Source organism: Corvus moneduloides, chromosome 5 (assembly GCF_009650955.1).
Source record: "Corvus moneduloides isolate bCorMon1 chromosome 5, bCorMon1.pri, whole genome shotgun sequence".
In the NCBI taxonomy this organism is placed as follows: domain Eukaryota; kingdom Metazoa; phylum Chordata; class Aves; order Passeriformes; family Corvidae; genus Corvus; species Corvus moneduloides.
The window spans coordinates 52,929,122-52,948,405 of NC_045480.1; the positions used below are offsets into that span (position 1 = coordinate 52,929,122).

Here is a 19,284-nt window from a genome sequence, read left to right on the forward strand (position 1 = left end):
AATGGGTGGAGGAGACAACAATGTATGGAGGAAGCTTCTCAAGACAACAGGTATTAGGAGATAAAAGAGGTAACTCCTCCAATTTATGCAAAAAAAGCACCATGTGGAAGAGAAAACATTGTGTACCAAAAATTAAAATTAAAAAGTCATAATGCATTCTAAAATGCATAGACAAATAATCCCTTTTCTGGCTTTATTCACAAGGATCCAGTGAAGAATGAAATATCACCTCTAATGTAATAATTATTTAAGACCCATTCAAAAAGGAGCTCTGCCTCATGTGGGTGACAGTACTAATCCTATTTACAAAACCCCTGCTGTTTGGATTACTTTTCCACTTACCCTGCCCAGGCAATCAAGGTGACACAAGCATAAGGAGACCAGGACAAGACAAACACAATGATGACCACAAAAGCAATTTTTGCCAGCTTCCACTCATTCTTCATGGACTGAGAGAGGTAGGATTTCCGGCTGCAGGATCCCAGCTTTTGAACATCTCTGTGAAGGGGAAAAGAAATACAGATATTTCAGCAGGGCAATGAAAAAGCAACATCTCTAATATGTTCTCACCAATATGAAAAATGAAGTCAATTTCATATTTCCCTGCTCTAACTCTTCTTTTGTCCTCTGATATTTAAAAACTCTAGAAGGCATTAACGTAATAAAATGGTTGCAAGTGTTGTGTTTGCCTGTGAGACTGAGCCAGAACCCCTGGGACTACAGGACTGTGTCCTCATCCTTAGCACAAAGGAGGGCTTCAGGTTGCAAAGATACAGAAACTGGTATCTCTTGAGCTTTGTTGCTCTTAGAGGTGGAGCAAGCAAAGGCACAGCTGGATGGAAAAATCGAGTCTTATGTCTTTTCCTTTTCAAGGGAGGAACAGCTTGCAGAACTTCTAATTCATGAGGTAACTCATGCTGGAGTACCCTGACAGCTTTGAGGAACTTGTCCCAAACACTTGCAAGGACATTTTTACTTAACTGCAGATTTATTTATTAAAGAGTATTTTCAGTGGGAGGTACAACAGGCAGTCCTAATATTTTTGTCACAAAACATCAAATTCTCTTCTCACACCAAACACCCCGCATTTAATTTAAAAAAGTTTTATATGGTCAGGTATTTTCTATACTTTAATATAGAAAATAACAGTTTTTACATATCAGTGTTGTTAAATGGAGATAATTTCAGGCTGAAGACATTAATTACCAGCCAGCAGGGTAACAAACTCCCTGCTGGTGCACTGTAAATATAGACTAGAATCACGGAATCATAGAATGGCTTGGGCTGGAAGAAACCTTAAAGATTATTTAGTTCCAACACCCCTGCCATGACCAGGGACACCTTCAACTAGACCAGGCTGCTCAAAGTTCCATCCAGCCTGGCCTTGCAAAAGGCATAGAAAAATCTTGTGTCCACTGTGCTTCACGGGTGTACAAGACACCATTATTTTAAGGATGCATTCTTTACTCCTTCACTTGGTATCAAGTATACTACACAAAGCACAGTAAAAAACAAGGCAAAGGGCAAAAAATAAGAGTTCAGAAAGAACTTTATTTCAGGCATATATAAATGTGCTTATAAAGTGGAATTTAGCCTTATGAAGCCAAATGATTTCAACAAGTGCCTGCAGACAGAGCAGAGAAAAACCATCAGAATGGATGATACAGTTGAGCAGCAGGAAGGACTCACAGCACCAGCTGGAGTTGTATCAGACCAAAGATAAGCCATGTGCTCATTAGCAGAAAAATAACTGATAGAATGATGTCACTCTACAGATCTAACACCCTGCTGATTTTTCCTGTCAAACATAGACCAAAAAAATTTTGGGGAAAAAGTCTGAGTAAGCATAGCCAGATATTGTGCATGTAGTTGTGATGCTTGAGTGAAGCAAGATGTTTTTTGGGATGCCTGCCCTAAATAAAACCGTCAAAAAATATGAGGACTGTTATGTTTACAGAACTGCTCAAAAGCAGATGATTCCCCCATTGCTACATGTTTTTTATTATCCCTTGAGGCTGAAAACTGCTGGAATACACAAGGATCTTGTTTCTTGTAGTGCAAATCTGAAATACAAATAGCTCAATCTGATTATCTGATGTACTATTCATTACTACAGTGGAATAAGATTAGAACCTCCAGAGACTTCTTTTTCTACTCTGAAATTCATACATCCATTCCAGTTTTAAATTGGCAAAAAATATTTCTCCTGTTACTACTGTTAATGATCTGCCACTACAGATCATTAACATCCCAATTTCAATACAGACTAATTTTTGATTCAGATGTTTCTGCAGCTGAAAAAATTGAGAACACCTTCTACTACAAGAAAAGAGATACGTACTTCTTTCAGCTACATTGCTTACCTGCCAGTACGCCTTATGGCCAGGAACATGGATAAATAGCAATGGAATATTATTACCAGGGGAATAAAAAACACGCAGCAGCATAAAATCATGGTGTAACTTCTGTTTGCAGGGGAGTAGGTGACATAGTCCCACGTACAGGATATCATCAAGCCCTCAGGCACATAGGAACCTATGGAGTACATGAATGCATTATTCACACATACACCCAAATTTAGCACAGTTGCTAATCCAACCACTAAGCCCTTAAAATAAACCCTGTCCTGTATCCATGGTCTTCAAGAGCTGTGCCAGCCAAATTATACCTTATATATGCAGTCTGAGAAGTGAGTGCCCACGTGGAGAGGAGATCCTGACTGCAGAACTCTCAGGTACACACCTAATACTCCATCTGCAGATTGATCTGCTTGAACCCCTCCTGAGTGTGGGGGGCAGAGGGTTTCTGCAGTGCCCTAGGTGCAGATGAGTGCTACGACAACAAACCATCAGGTGGTGGCTGGGCACCCATCCAAGAACTGATAAGAAAACTCATTTTTTTACACTCCAAGCAAGACTAAACAGAGCACATAGGGAATGCTAGGAGAGGGAGAGCAGCCAACATACTCCAGCCGAGGAGCGGAGCCACGCTCCATCCCAGTGAGTAGAGCCACACGACGGCGATGATCTGCACGGTGCGTCTCTTGGAAGTCCACTGGATGGACTGCAGGGGCTTGGTGATCACCAGGTAGCGGTCAACAGAGATAGCCAGCAGAGTCATCATCGAGGTGATCCCGAAGAGAGCCCCGCAGAAAGCATACAAGTTACAGCCTGAAGAAGAAAATGGCAGTGTCAGGGGTTTTCCTGAAAAGAAAGAGGCATGTTTGCTCTCAGAGCCCATCATAATAAATCTCCTAATTTTTTTTCCTGGCTCAGGACTTCTTTCTCAATAGAAGCATTTTCTTAGCCTCACATTTTCATAGTTATTAAATTTTTATTAGAAAAACACAAATATAAATAAAATACAAATACATGTATTTAAACAAGTCCTACTTCACTGCAGGCTGCAGCTGGGAACCTTTTGTCAATGGAAAACTGCCTCAAAGAAAATTCAATCTAATTAAAGTTATGTTTTCCTGGACTGTTGCCCAATATATTGATCTTAACATGCTGCAGCAGACATCTGTCTGTTAATGATAGATGGGGGGCTCAAAAAATGACTTTGGTTTATGTGGTTTAAAAATGTAAAGTTGTTTAAATTTGGTGACTAAGAGACCAGCTGTAAAACACAGCTCCAACTCCTATATCTAATGGCAGTACATTTTGAAAGAACTGACTTTTTTTACATGAAACAGACTTTTTAACCCCCTCGGCATTCAGGCACTGCACTACCAGATGGAAACTTGTAAAGTTACACTGAATTTAATGGGGAAACCTGTGTGGAAAGATCATCCATTCTTTGAAATCTTGCATTGCCCCATGTGGTTATAAAAAAGGGCCCACTAGGAATGACAGGCAGCAAAAACACCAGATTCAACCTTAAAGCAGAGTTCTAAAGTCTTTACAAGCACCCTGCAACTAAGGACCAAATCCCACTCAACCCAAATCAAATGCTTCATTTGTGACAGCATGATAATTTGCACTGATTTTATCTAAGGGGATGAGCAAGACTAAACATATCTTCAAACTAGAGAAGCGTCCCTTCTGTGCTGCTGAACAGTACATGATCTCTGGGCTTGCTCCACCATTGTACAGCCACTAGCGGGTGCAAGCTTTAATCCACGATGTGATGAGAAGCACCAAACAGAGCATTGAGCCTTCTGAGGTCCTTGCTCCACCCACATTTCAGCTATAATTTCAGCATGGATCACTTTTTCTTTCTTGTAGTTGGAAAGAAAGAAGCTTAAATTTGCTGACTCCTTAAATGACTATTGTTATTTAAATATCTTAATTAAATAGGAGATTCCTAGAAGCATGCAAGAATGGATATCAACATACATTTTAAATAAAAGTAATAACTAGCCCTCAAAATGATACAGAAAAAACTATTTACAACTTACTAAAACTTTTCTACCCATTTTCAGCAATAACATCTGCCTCAGAAGCTAAAGGGTAACGTGATTACATGTGGATGTTGACTCCTTCCTTTCCAAAATATGTAAGATAAAAGAATCACAGCTGTAATACAAAACAGGTGACATGTCACTGATGGGGATGTGACTCCAGAGATTTGTGCTGCTCTATCCGTGGCACAAGCCAAGGCTGTTGTGGCTAAAACAGGCTGCAGGCAGTGTAAAGCTGGCGAGGGAGGAATTAGTGTTGGAAAGTACCTATGTCTCCAAGTATCCATTCTCTGTGCAAGCTGTTGACAAAGCACATGGGTGCCTGAGAAGCCGACATCAGGAAGTCACTCACAGCTAAATTCATTATAAAGTAGTTTTGGGGAGTCCTCAGCTTCTTGTTGCTTAAAAACAGGAGAAATACATAATTTTAAAAAGACAAAGTAGAAAGTTACTTTATAACTTTGTTTACTAGCATAAACAAATACTGTCCAGATTGGAATCAATGGTTACTCACAGTGAATCAATTGCTAATCACCAGTCAGTCAGCTGTAGTCATTTCAAAATAATTGAAAAGAACAGGAGCAATAAAATGGATTATTTCCTCTTCTAGCTAAGGAGAGTTTCAGCTGTCTTGATAAACATAGATTTGTTCAGAAGAGCAGTTCCCTAGGAGTGCTGTAATATTGATTGTGTCTTGCATTGCACATGTGGAAGATCTGAAGAAAACTACAGCGCCAAAGGATCTGCTTCTGGTGATACTTTAAAAACTGCTGACCTGAGGTGTTTTGTTGAAGTTGACCTGAAGTAGTTGACACACCACTAACTAAATGACCCTTTGCAAAGTGCTACAGCACAAGCAGAGCATACAAAGAGATTTGGAAGAAGTGCTTTTGCTTATATACATCTCATAAAAGAGAATGAAAGCTCTCAGTTGCAGATGAACAGGCAACATTAAATGCCACAAGGAGCGTGAAAGCAGCAGAAGTCTGCAAGCAAAGCTTATCCAAGGAAAACAACAAGGCCTTTCTGATGTGCCTTGCAATATCACTATTTGCAGCTAACATGATTTTCTTTCCTCCTGCTGATAAACAAATACTGAAAAAGAAAGTGAGAAAGCCATCTCAGGCTGCTGCAATTCTAACAAATTTTTGGGTCTCATAACTGCCTGGAAAAACAGGGTGAGAGAGAGTACAGACTTCACATCTTCCCAGGTGCTCATCTGCCTGTGCAGATTTTCCTACTTTGGCAATTTAAATGCTTTTATTACACCAGCTAAACCACAGACATTTCAAGACAAATGCAGAGCTTGTGCTGCATTTAAAAAAAATCATGAAGGTACCTACAGTTACAGGGAATTCAATTTCTCTAAATCATATTAGAAGCCAGTTATTCAAAATAACGAATTTATTTGTCTTAAACATTTAAGAACAGGAAACTAACACTTGTGTCTCTAGCATTGTAAGGCCCCGCTGCATCACTATGCATAATGACAGCAAGTAGTGAATGAGGAGGGTTTTGAAAACCAGCCTCACAGTGTGGGACAGAGGGCAGATACTTTTTTTTTTCCAAGAGGTTTTTGCATACTCCGGCTGCAGTAGCTTTGGCTGTCTATTGCTCTGCCAAGAGAGCACACAAACTGATGCAAATCCTACGGTCTGCCTGAAGCAGGAAATACACTGCTGGCATGAGCTCATTTCATGTAGCATATTGCCTTCTTGGTCCTTTCAGGACATCTGGGCTTCTGGGAAGAGTGTCAGTGTTTGTCAAGTATTTCTGCAATTGCTACAGGGTAAGTGAAGAAGTCTGCAGCTGCAAGACTGTGGTTTCTATCATTAGAAGTATTAAACCATACTTTAAACTTTCAACTGGAAATTGTTTATAGAACAAGGTATTATTTTCTCATTTTATTTGATTCCTTAAAACATGAAGAATTTGCACTGAGGTTGTCAATGATGCACATGGACTCGTGTCTGCAGGTGTATGGCCTTCTCCCCTCTTTCCCCCCACGTTGCTGCCATTAGATTTAATCCAAGAGGAAAGCAATGCAGAAATCCACACACAGGCACAGGTGAAACTCAAGGCCACTCAGATTAACCACAAAAGGAATTTTTGTACCTGTAAAATGCGTAGAGAACTAGGAGGTTTCCTATGATGCCAATGGAGCCAATAATAAGCACACACGTTCCTACGGTGTAAAGAACATGGCCAGGGATCTCTTCCTTGGTCACAGTGTGTGGCTGGGTACTCATGTTCAGAGCCTGAATGGAAAACAGAGGAAAAGGAAAGCATTTGGGGCCCTTAGTTCGGGGAACACATGCTCAGCCTGTTTGTATTCGCTTCCGTGGCTTGTGCAAATCAAATACACACCTCAGAGTTCTTTTCATGTCCCCCGTAATCAAGCTTCCCTCAAATAACTTTCATAATTTTGACAGCAGACATTTCTCTTAAGAAAAGAGCAACAGAGAAAGCAGACTGGAAATGACAACTAAGGAAGTTATGATGATGATGTGAAAAAGGCAAAGAAGCTTGAGCATGAAACTCACTCTGGGTAACTGCTGCACTTTGGGGCACAGAGCTGGCTGACAACACAGACTGACGGCAACAAATAACCTGTCACGTTTTGGTTTTATTAGGAGCAATGATATCGAATCCCACACTTACACACATTAAATCCCCTGCATCTCCCCAGGTTCACTATCCACTAACTTACAGTGTACAAAACCTGGGAATTCCCCATGCAAAAGAGAGGAGATGAGAGGTATAACAACAGCAGTAACACTGCCTGCATAAGAAAACATACATTAAATAGTCTTGACACCTTTCTCCCTGCCCTGGATCTTCAGCACATGAATAGGCTCCCTCTGTATTTTTTTTTTTTTAAATCAAATTCAGATTTATCACTGGCTACACATTAGCTCACATTAGCATTAGCAACGAGAAGAGTCCAAATTGCCTCATGGAAATTCTTATTTACCAATTCACAGGCAGCTAAGTCTCACAATCAGACCTGGAGACCTGAGTCGAAGTTATGGCACCTTGTCACAGCTGGGTACCTGCTTCACTTCATCCCCTTTCTCCACTGCACAGCTCAGCAACATGTGGAGTGTGGGATAGGACTGATTTTGGCCCGTGGGAGAGCAGCTGAGTGACAGAACAGGTTACTATGATAACTGTGTGATGATAACCACTGGTAGTATTTAAGCAGCCATTTTTAAAATGATGAGCACACCCTTTCTTTCCTGTTGCTAGCTCCTAATCTCCCATATTGCTGCTTCTCCTTTCTGCCTTGTATTCCTCACTCATCTATGAAGTGCACAGAGTACAGCTCCCTTCCTGTACAACAGTCCCAGCTGTGGGCATTATCCCCCAACTCTGCGACACCGCTGGGGCACTCCCCAAGGAGGCTGCACTTGGCAATAGGGAGAGCCTGGTGAAGCGCATTGCACACCCTGAGTGTGCAACGGGTCTGCGGTGGAAATGCTCACAGCAAACTGCCCCAGACTGAAGTGATGTAGTAAAAAGCTATGGCTTCAAAGCAGGAAGGTGCTTTCAAGCCTTCTCAGTCATCTGACAGACTCTACCCTTGACAGGATGGCTACTGCCACTATGGCGCTTCACCAGAGATCACATCACTGTAAAAGTAGGAAGACATGGAAGAAAGCATCTGCTGGTGCTGGTTGCACCAGTGGGCTGTGACACTTATTTCCAGTGCTTAGGCAGCAATAAAAAATGTCACTGTTTGTAGCATTTACCCTTGAGAAAGGTGTGAGATGTAGTGTAAGAGCAGGCAGAGCATGGAGAGGTGGCCCAGCAAAGAAAGCAGTCGTGACTGTTTGGTGGCATCAGGCAGAACCAGCACCATGCTCTCAGAGCAGGGCTGCCTGAGCATGCCAATTGACCATATTAAACTCCTTTCCTCCTCTCTCAAACCCAATAACCTTAGCAGTGTGTGCACTGAATCATAACCCTGCCACATTTCTGACAATGCATACCAAAGAAGCTGAACTGGGGAGAAAGGAAAAGGGTTCATTTTTTTCTTCCTTTCCAGCTTATCTGTTAGGCATGCCAAGGATTTGCCCCTGCCTAGAGGTTTATTTTATAGAGCACTATTATATAAATGTAACTCAGGGCAAGTAGTAGTTGCCTGTCATATGAATTACGCTTTACTTCAACATATGGGAATTCACTGTTGCAGAAATTCATTTGAGAAATGGACTATGAATTTCACACCCAAAGGTGTCTCACCTTATCTCTCTGCTGAAGAGAAGCTGACTTGGACATTTTGGCCTCATTTGCTTGTTTGCAGGTGGTCATCTGTGTCAAAAGCTGAAAAATGTCTCACATGACATATCTGTAAACTCAGCTTACAGTTTGCTGGCAATACTAGATGAAATAGAAACTATTGATGCCTACAGAGTGCAATCTGGAAGGCAATAAATACCAGGGATTACACAGAGTCTTCAATCTCAGTGAGAAGCTAAAGTGAGGGATGTTTAGATTACACAGGCTTTGGATCTTGCCTCCAGGGGAGTCCATGAAATGCCATGGCCGCTTCTGCTGCAATGTTAACAGCAGTTCGATAACTCTCAGATCTGAATGGAAAGACAGCTACTCATTCTCTCTGCTGGTGTTACCCTGAGAGAGCAGGATGTGGCAGGCATCCAAGCTGTATGAGATGGGGCAAGCTGACAAAGACCAAAAGCCATTTATAACACTGTCATTTGAATCTGAGAAGAAAATGTTTATATCTATGTATGTGTGTATATATATATATTTCAACAGAAAACCTCAACTTGGATAAGAAAAATAATTTCATTAAACTGGTGGAAATTTTCTGAATAAAACAGGCTAAACCAGTACAAATAGCTGTGGGCTAATCAAGGAGAATGTATACCTCATTTTACTCACATAATGTATTTCACCAATTTAGCATATTTTCACAATGGAAAACTTTTAAATTTAAAGATTTAAATACTCTTAAGGCTGAGAACTTAAAATCTACTCTGGTGAACAAATGCTGCTTTTCTAATGCAGACTCATTCTCCGTACAACATAACATCCAGCTGGAGACAAGTAGCACTATCATCAAGGTTTTAGGATTTTTATTAAATTTAGGCTTTTCTCTTTTTTCTACAGTGTCAACTGTGAGAAGTTGGGCTTTTAGCAATTTTAACTAAAAATCTAAATGCTTCCCAATGTAAATGTTTTATTGTATAAAGATGAGGGCTAGAAATAGGAAAAAGAAATTATAAGCTTAGTGATGAGCTTTAAGGAGAAGCTGGATTTTGCAGATCTTCTCAGAAGCTGTTAATACTCCACACTTTTTTTTTTTTTACTCTTAGTTTCTCACAGCAAATAAGAATAAAATTAAATTATAGGAGAATATTCCAAGTTGCTATGAGTGTTTCTAAGCCAAGAAAACTCAAATAACTATTGCAAGTTTTTCCAGATAACTTGGTAAGCAGGAGGGCAGCTATGTACAGCAGGTTGCATTCACTATAGACACTGATGAGTCTTACTTTGCTTTGCCTGTATTAGCCTGTCCTAGGACAAAAACGAGGTATGGTCAATGACAGCTGCCACAAATCAGCAAAAGATTAGTTTGTACTATGGGGAAGGTCCTGCCTTTTAGACTTAGTAAAGCACAGATTTTGTATCCATCTCACATCACCACCAACTGCTAGAATACACTGTGTAGTTATACTTGGACTTCATATTTCAGTCTGATCACTTCTATTTTATTAACTGCAAACTCAGACCCCTTGAGAATGCAATTGAAAAAACTTAAAAAATCAAAATCCATGTTGGGAGAAGCTCCCCTTCTGCTGTTTCACTCTGCTATGGTGATGTACAGCTGACCTGGATTCAACACACTTATCTCAATTGTATTCATGGGTGCTCAGTATCATCACAGCCATGTACTGTAGAGTGAAAAGCCTGTTCTGTATAAGCCTCAGTCTTGCTCCTTCTCTTTAAAGATGTGATTTAACATAATGATAATGAAGGAAGGCATTACATTTTATTCAACGAATATATTGAATATTTAATGGGTGAATCAAGTTTTCAAGTGCTTATGTGAGATGAGTTCACCTCTCCATTTTTCCCTCAAACCGGCTTTGCCTCCCTCCATACTTTGGTCTTGGGACAGAATCCTGAGCACTCTGCTGAAGACACATCCATTTCCTGAATGAACATTTCAAAAGCACCATCCAGAATGACCTGATTGTTTAAGTCAAAACTCCAAATGGAAATAAGCAGCCCACGGAGATGCCAGTAATTGCAGCAGGGCCAGCTTCTGGTGTATTTGCCGACCCTGTGCTCGCTCTGTTGGACTCCTTCTGAATTAATGCTACAATCATTTGCATTTTGACTCCATGAGCTGTTGGAGGACCTGACAACTCACATAAATTATGATGTGGCCTTACCCTTATATATGAAGCGACTACAACCTCAAAATACATAAGCCCCTATGTGGCTGCTGGGAGGGCTTTCCTGGCAGGGTAGCTAAGAGATCCACAGGCAAATGGAGGGTAAACAATTAACAGTTGTCCCTCAACTATCTGGCAAAGGAAGCAGGCACCAGATATAAAAATAAACTTGGCCTATTTCTCCCAAAATAAAGATGGAAAACTTGAAACAGATGAGGTAAGTCATTCTAGGAAAGCTTTTGCAATTTGATTTTTTGTGATAAAACGATGGCTAAATAATTAGAGCCATCTGTTTCTGCTTTTCAGATGGTAAGATTAATAAGGAAGACAAAATTAATTAATTAACGCAGAAGACAAACAATTGTCATTTAAAAAGGAGGGCAAGGGCAGGTCCCCGTCAATAGGTAGGGGTAGAAACTGATGGACTGAAATGGTTGTATGATTGGCATAAGGTGGATATAAGATTATCCAAAGCTTTATTCACCCTCTGGTTTTGCTCATGGGTGCAAGCTCATCTTGTGGAAATGATTTACACTGAAATGAGCTTAAGGAAGGGCTTGCTTACATGAGGGATTAATGTGCACTAACAAGGGAATAAATTAGCAACATAGCAGCCTCCCTGTGTTGAACTGCTCCATGGATTCACAACGCAGAAGTCTGATTTGCTGTACAAAAAACTTGTCTATACTGTTACACCTGAAAATTTTACAGAAAAATACTAAACAATACTTAGGTATGTTAGATGAGATGGGAGAAATGTGAGTGTGGCAGCTAGCAGATAGCACTTGCCAAGTTCCTTATAATTTCACTGATAGTCTGTATAATCCAGGTAATTTCAGTATGAAGCACCGTCTGGTTTGAAATTACAACAAAATTTGGGGCTTAATGAAATACCTTGTACGTAGGAACTCTTGAAGCAGCAAACAGAAGGTTGCTGCTGTGTAGAGACTATAATAGAACTAGTGATCCTCAGATATTTTACAAAACAACAACAACAAATAATAATAAACTAATAAACAACAAATAATAGCCAAAACAACAACTTTGCTTGTTCTGGCTGACAGTACTGTGTTCCAACACCATGCAGAAAGGTCAGATTAATCCGGCCCTCAGAAAGTCAAGTCAAACTGTGATCATCCACATATGGGAAAGTTGCTTTCCTTATCAGCCTCCAGGTGACAGTCCTCTTCCACACTTGTTCCAGTCAGTTCACATGCCAAAGCCAGGAGCACTCAAACACACATTCACAGCGTGTATTTAATCAAAATGAAAATTGGTTTAGCAAACTGACTTCAATGCACGGGACTTCAATGCAATCCATCCAAAAGCGACCAAGGAGAACAGGAACTGCCTGTGTATAACAGGACAAGTAGCAAAGTCAGGCATCTGCTCCAGACCAAGCCAAGTGTTCATCCAGACAGTTGTCATAAAATTTTGGGAAAACCTCGAGGATTTCTTCCTACAATGAGGTACATATCTAGTTGAATCCATTCCAGCAATTTGCTTCAGGGCTTCTGGCCAGTTGAAAAAAAGCTCTGGATTTCAGGACACATTTGTGTCCTTAAGGCCTCATGTTTAGCACAGCCTCTGCTTTGATGAGGTGCTTTCTTGCAGGCCCTTAATATCTTCTTACAAGCAATCTAGTAACGCATGGCTGGGGATGGCAGGAAAAAACCTCAAACACCCCTCCAAAAAATATCCAAAGAGAAAACCGTCAAAACCTCATCGAGTTCTCAACAAAAGAATGAATCAGCTAGATACTTAAAGTAAGCATACTCAGATTTTTACATATCTGAACTAATGAATCAGTATAAGCAATGGGTATTAATAATTCAGATGTTTTCTATATTAATGATATTATATTAAAAAGATTCTCCTGAGAGTAACATAGCAATCAGTTGCAAACTATGAAACTGAAAAGAATTTAAGTTATAATATCTGTCTGCCAGTTACAGAGATCTCTAAGAGCATATTTTCATCTCTCTGGAGACGGACTAAAAGAACATTAAAATGTAAAGTCTTTTCTGGAAAGCACAGAAACATTGCTTTCTATGTACATCTTCAGCTACACTGCTGAAATTGGCGACAAAAGATACATTTGTTTTCGGAGCACAAAAGAAAAAAAAAGAAAAATCCAACCCCAAATATCAGCCCAGCTGAAAAACAAGCCATTTTATGTTCCAACTTGAGTGCTCTCTGCGTGGTTTGGGAAGGGATTAGCAAATGTGAGGGATTACCCAGTGTTCTACAAGTTTTTCTATGGAGTGTGCATGCACAGCCCAGCTTTCTTTTTCGTGAGGAAGAACTGGCAAATAACTAGCACATTCGGTTTCCCTTCCTGAATCCATGCCACTAGAATCAAACCTTGAGGCAATGGACTTTAGTTTCAAGACCTGAAAATTTTAAACCAAGGTACCAAAGACATGTTTCCTGAGAACATTTCTCTTCCAGTATTAGTGTACTTGTGTAATCCACACAGGTAACATTAACCAGGTCTTCACAACATTTTCATCTACAGAAATTTTACGTTCTATTTAAATGTATCCACTTCTAGTCTGAGACCTAAAGGAACCAAATTCTACCATGAATTTTTGAAAAACAAGCAAACAGAAACCCACTACCAGAAGCCGCTAACACTCATTTGAGTTGAGGGCTCAGTCCATCTTTCCCCTATCACATCTCACAGGCTTGCATGCCAGTGCAGACAGTTCCTTAATGTGATCCCTGAGACACTCACCATATTGTCCCCTTGGCCATAAATGGCACCAGAATTATCTGATGCTGTGTCCAAATGCGCCTCAAATCACAACCCAAGCTGTACACGCTCAGGCAGGCAGCACACTGAACAAATCTAATCAATGCTGACACTGCATTAAAATTAGCTGGACTATCACAGTTCAGTGCATATTTGTTTGGCCATGAGGGAACAGATGACTGCTGGCACAGTGCAACAACAAAGCAGTAGGTAGAAATCTCAGGATATTTGAGGGCCTTGGAGCATGCTAGTTAGAAACATGGGTGGTCAAAACATGACATGTTTGTTAAATCCTTCAATGTAAGATATTTAGCAGTCTTCAGGGAGAAGTTACAGCAAATATTTATTTTAATCTTATTATGCAGCATACTCTCATAGGTTATTTTACTCCCTCTGAACATCCTACTGCTAACTGGAGTTCTTTAATAATCTCACAAAGTTCACCAAAAGAAAGAAATCTAATTGTTCTATGTTTGCCACTCGGTGGTGAGAGTGTTTTGAACTCACTTGGCTCTGTAACCTTTGGAGATAACGTGGGCTCTTCATCTGAGCTGCTCTCCCTTCTCTGCCTCCTTTGAGCTCCTGTGGCTCATCCTGATCTCTTTTACTCATCCCAGGCTATCACACAATGGCTGTTCCCATTTCATCTGCCACAGATACCTCATACCAGCCTGCCCACCACACACCAAAAGCCATTTCATCATCTGCCACTGTTGGCTGATGACAAGGCAGTGCCACAGCATCCATGGCCTGCCTGGACCAAGCCCTCTCCCACTCCATCAGCCCCAGCAGCACAAACTCATTTCCAGGGTGAGGCTCACGCTTCACTGGATTCAATGGAAGTACATGCAGAAATGCCTGCCTGTCCATAGCTGTTGGCAACTGTCTTGGGCTGACTGTATGATACTGTATTCCCTATCGTCTGTTCTGTGCCCAGACATGAATCCTGTGCCTCTCTGTACCTTTAAGATAGAGCAGGGAGAGCCGGTGGAATTCCTTTGGTGCAGTGTTCAAAACACAGAGAAGCTTGCTGGCTTCTCCTGCCTGGCTGCTGAGCTTCTGCAGCAGGGAAAAGAGTTACATTCCTTTTGCTTTTTAGCTGGTTTCTTGTTCGTTAGCTAAAGTATGGAGCCCTGGGACTTTGGCGTCTTCTTCTTCTTCTCTTCTGGACTGTTCAGCAACACCAGAACGTCATCTGGGAGACCCTACACACCAGCCCGGAGGAGCCCACACTAAACCCCAGCTCTGGAGAGGAGAGAGCCCCTCCCACAAAGGACTCTGAAATCTACCCAGGTTCTCTCCACAGTGAGAGGTTTCATTATTTAGCATTATTCATTTTTTTCCCATACTTGTGTGCACTTTACTTGTTAACTAGATAGTTTATTTTTTTCACTTTCCTCTGAGGAAAATTCTTTCCGAACCTGGTGGGGGAGGGATGGCTGTAACCTGCCTTCTATCAGAGGTTGTTCATTTCGGACATTCCTCCAAATTTGTCTCAAACTGGGACAGCAACACACTGAAATTCTGATCCCTGCCAGTGGTTTCTGAGCTCTGCTCTGAGGTTTCAAAGAGCTTGAACATATACTCTGGCTTCTGGACAGCCGAACTTTTATATGTTAATTTAAAAAAATAATTTCTTCCTTATTGTTGATAGCTGAAAACACATCCTTTACCAGCCACCTCTGGCCTTATGTACTTTGTCTAGATGTTAGGACTCTTTTCATTCCACCGTTCAGCTTCTTGGGGAGACTGACTCAACTGCTGCTGGAAGATCTGTACATGGAAACTGCTCTGAGAAGAGTGCCCTGCAGTTTAAATAGATCCCATGAAAACATGTGCTTGTTTTTAAGGACTGTGGAAAAAAATCCTATCAGCTGACATTAGCTGACAAAGGCTGATTACAAAATGAAAACACATCCCAATAAATCTGCTAAGGCAAGATCTTAATAACTTTTACTAATCCCGTATAGTGTTTCTAATGCTACTTTTTAAAATACAAATAGCTAATACCTTTCACCAATGTGGTCATTTGGTTCCTGCTGAGTTCTCTGCTCTAGACTTATTCTGTCACCTATGAAGAACTGTGGTGAATGATGAAGGAAGTACAAATAAGAATAGTAGAATTACACTTCTTTAACTACATTACAGCGAAGCTTTTTTACAATTTTTACTAGCTAGGCACAAAGAACTGTAGATTTTCCTCTCTACTTTTCACTATTTGAAAAAAACCACTTTTTCTTCTGCAGGAAATATTCTTGGCTGAAGGCCTGAAACCAGAGACGTTCTTCATCAACTAGGGTAATTTCCATATTTCAACAAGAAATTTTGGTTATGGGTGACAGGGCAGAGGGCAACCCAACTTCTTGATGCCATTTGCATCATTCCATCATGTACATTTGGGAACATGAAAACTGCTAAAAGCTATCAGATCAGAGGTCCACTATCTCCAGTGTCTCACACCCGACAGAATCTGGCAACAGATGCTTTTAAGAGGAAGAACACAGGGAATACAGCCAGTGAACACTCAATGCGCTAACTTCAAGCACATTTGTGATATTAGTATAAACACCATAGCATCCCGCTTCTGTTTAGATCAAAGAATTGTCTGATCACTCTAAGCTGATGATTATTCTATGTCCTATCTGCTTGTTTCTGTTTAATATTCCTCTATGCATGGAAGGCAGGGTATGCAGAAGGCAGAGCCAGACACTTCCCAGAGGTGAACAAGAAATTAACACAAAGAATGTCAAATAATGCCAGCAATAAAACCTCCAAAACACACAGTTAATAAACAAGGGTTTAAGCCATAAATGAAATTAAATATATTTCAGTTACTTGAGGACAGGTGGTCTGTCTCAGTAAACTGAAAATCTTCCTACCTACCTTCTGTTACTTTCACAGGAAACAGGGGACATCAAGAGCCAAGTGAACATAAATGCTGTCTTACACCCAGAGACTTTAGATAATTTCAATTTATAACCCCTGCAGAGACCACATTTCTTGCATAGGAAGGCTGCAGCTAAGTGCTCTACTTCATTTGCAACCTTTTTTCCTACTGTGGCTTTAAATCCTGCATGAAAAGAATGATTTCCAGGCTCTTAGGCATTTCACACCTATTGATTGCACGGGTGGCAAAACACCACTCTTCTCCTGTGGTGCTGAAAATACTCCCTGGTGTTTATCTGCACTGTTAGGTGCCTAAGCATAATGAAAATCTGGCTTTGAAGTATTTTATGACTACTTTTAGAGAATCTAACTGGCCCACTGATGCAACGTTAAGTCCAATGGCCTAATGCAATGAGCACAACTACCCCTAACTCTCTAAAAAAAGAGTAAACCAAGCTCTCATCCAGGAAGGAGATCATTGCTTTTCTAGTCCCATGGAGGGTGAAGAACATACAAATTTCTTGTGAATTTAGCATTGCTAAAGGAAGAGAAATGAACGTCAAAGGAACAAGTGAAACCGGCAGCTCCATGTACAACTAGAAATCTATGGCAGCACTGAGGGCATTTCAAAGATTGAAGCAACACTTGCAAATTAATAAGAAATTGCAATATGAGCATCATTAGAGAGAAATTACAACCATCAAAAGACCTCTAGATTTCTAAAGCACTAAACTAATGAAGCATGAATTGACACGGTGGAAATACGTGTCTATAGTATAAGTAAAGTCTGTATCTCTCAGAAAATTATCTCATGGCAATGCTCCTCCAGGGAGAAGAAACAATATCTTACACAAAAGCAAGTGCCTTTACACAAAAGCAAATGCCTCCAAACCTTGGTTTGGAGAAGCATCAAGACAACTTTGATATAGCAGTGAGGGAAGCTTCATTCTTTCCCTCTCCATTGCACTATGTAACCCACGGAAAATAGGGATGATGCAGTTATTTTAATGTGATCTCTTGTTTTAATTCTACAGACCATTTTTCAAGACTCTGTGAAAGCTAACAAAAATTTTAGCACATCTATATTAGGAAACACCATCTTCCTCTCACCCTCATGATAATCTCTGGATATGGGGTGGATTTGAAGTGTCTTCTACATTACCTCTGCAACATCATCTTGGAATCAGGATGAACTACCAGAACAGAAAATCTCAGCACAAGGCAGCTCCCTTTTCTGAATTAAGAAGAAAAGTGCCATTTTACAGAAAAGAACCTTTATGTTAAAAAGCATATTAAAAAACCAGCAAAATAATATGCACCAGAGAATCCCAAAAAACAAGCACAAGTCTAAAGAAGCCCTGTGTCTGTCTCAAGTCATGTCCATACTAGATCTGAGCGCACACTGGACCTTCCTCTGCCCTCCCAGCTCTGGAAAAGCATTGCAATAAAGGCATTTCTCAATGGCAAAACAGATGAAGGAACAATTTGCTCCCAACAGCTGTGAGGGTAAGAGAGATATTCATTCGAGTTTTCTCCCGGAGTAAAAGCCTACTGAACCCAAATAGTTACTATTAGTTTCAAAGTTGCATTGAACTTTAGGAAAAGTTTATTGCTCTTAGTTTTGTTGTATCAAACACTGTGCTAATGACAGAGTGCAAAGCAATTTGACAGCCATGATTCTGAATACAAAATAATTCTGTTACAAATGGGTTATTAAACTGTTTTGAAGCATTACCCAGGACACCATCAGAGTGCTGCCTCCTGTGCTGCGGAGGAGGGATGGCAAACACCGCAGATCTTGCAGCCCTCCAGCATTTGAGCCACGCTGCCGTCCCTCACCAGCTGCTGAGGAGTAACTGACTGGCACTTACCTACAGCAGTGCCCTGGAGCTTTCCAAAGAGCCAGCATTGATCCACTAAGAGTCTCCCTGGTGCTCCTGAAGTACCTTCATTTGCTATCACTCAGCTTTGGTGCAGTGGTCTCTGCAGCACCATGGAGGGAGGGACCCCTTACAACTGCGTGGTCACAACAACACTGCATGTTTCTATGCCATGCTGACCCTTTCCCAGTCATGGTAAAGTCAACTACATCATTCGAGTGTTTGCACGAGTTTCAGTACAGAAATTGTAGTAAAAGATATCAGGTATATAAGAAACTATGCATATTTTTCTTTCTTAGCAAAAGGCAGGTAATTTATGGAACACTAAAGTTATTGGCTGCAGAAAGTTCGATGAAAGTAATTTGCCCTTTTTATAATTAAAACTCAAACAATTTTCCTTCTCACTTGAGATCCAGTCCTTTTTCAGGCATTGCTAACTTTGCAAAGCTCAAGCCAAGTGTGCTCCTTCCTGTTGCTTTAGTAGGTCTAGATTAGCTGGAGCTTTTTAAAAGTTGCCCATTTCATCATGCAGCCAGCAAGGGCCTGCTTTCACCTAGTCACTCCTTTCACTGGCAGCACAGCTGTGCTGATGGCAGTCAGTCCAGAGGGATCAGCAAGAATCAGAACAGTCCATCTCCCTATTTCTTGGGATTTCTGCTTAGGGTACATTTCAGCTTTGCAAATGCTGTCAAACAAAGCTGCTGATAGCATTCCCTGGGCTGTTCTCAGCAGGATCAGCTGGTAACTCCCAGCTCAGACCTCACTGCAACAGGCTGGCCCAGGCACACGGGGTGATCCATCTACACAGCAGACCAAGCCTGCATCCTTGAACCATGCCCTGTGTTCTGCATGTGCCACATCACATTCAGCTACTGACCACCATCTGCACCAGGCATTTCTGACTGCTGAGTTATCTACCTGCTAAGCATGCTC

General features: G+C 40.9%; 1 protein-coding gene across 6 annotated transcripts in view; it reads right to left on the reverse strand.

Annotated features, from left to right (window-relative positions):
- LOC116443948 (melanopsin-like) overlaps window positions 1-19,284 on the reverse strand; it is a 52,475-nt gene that overhangs the window by 15,438 nt on the left and 17,753 nt on the right. For 5 of the 6 annotated variants that reach the window (XM_032108886.1, XM_032108885.1, XM_032108889.1 and 2 more), the window contains 5 exons: window positions 6,518-6,660; window positions 4,670-4,803; window positions 2,967-3,203; window positions 2,364-2,535; window positions 343-498 (listed from right to left, as the gene is read on the reverse strand). In XM_032108886.1, the coding sequence (XP_031964777.1) occupies window positions 343-498; window positions 2,364-2,535; window positions 2,967-3,203; window positions 4,670-4,803; window positions 6,518-6,660 (842 nt within the window). The remainder of the gene's footprint in view (window positions 1-342; window positions 499-2,363; window positions 2,536-2,966; window positions 3,204-4,669; window positions 4,804-6,517; window positions 6,661-19,284) is intronic. The other variant, XM_032108887.1, reaches the window with a different exon arrangement.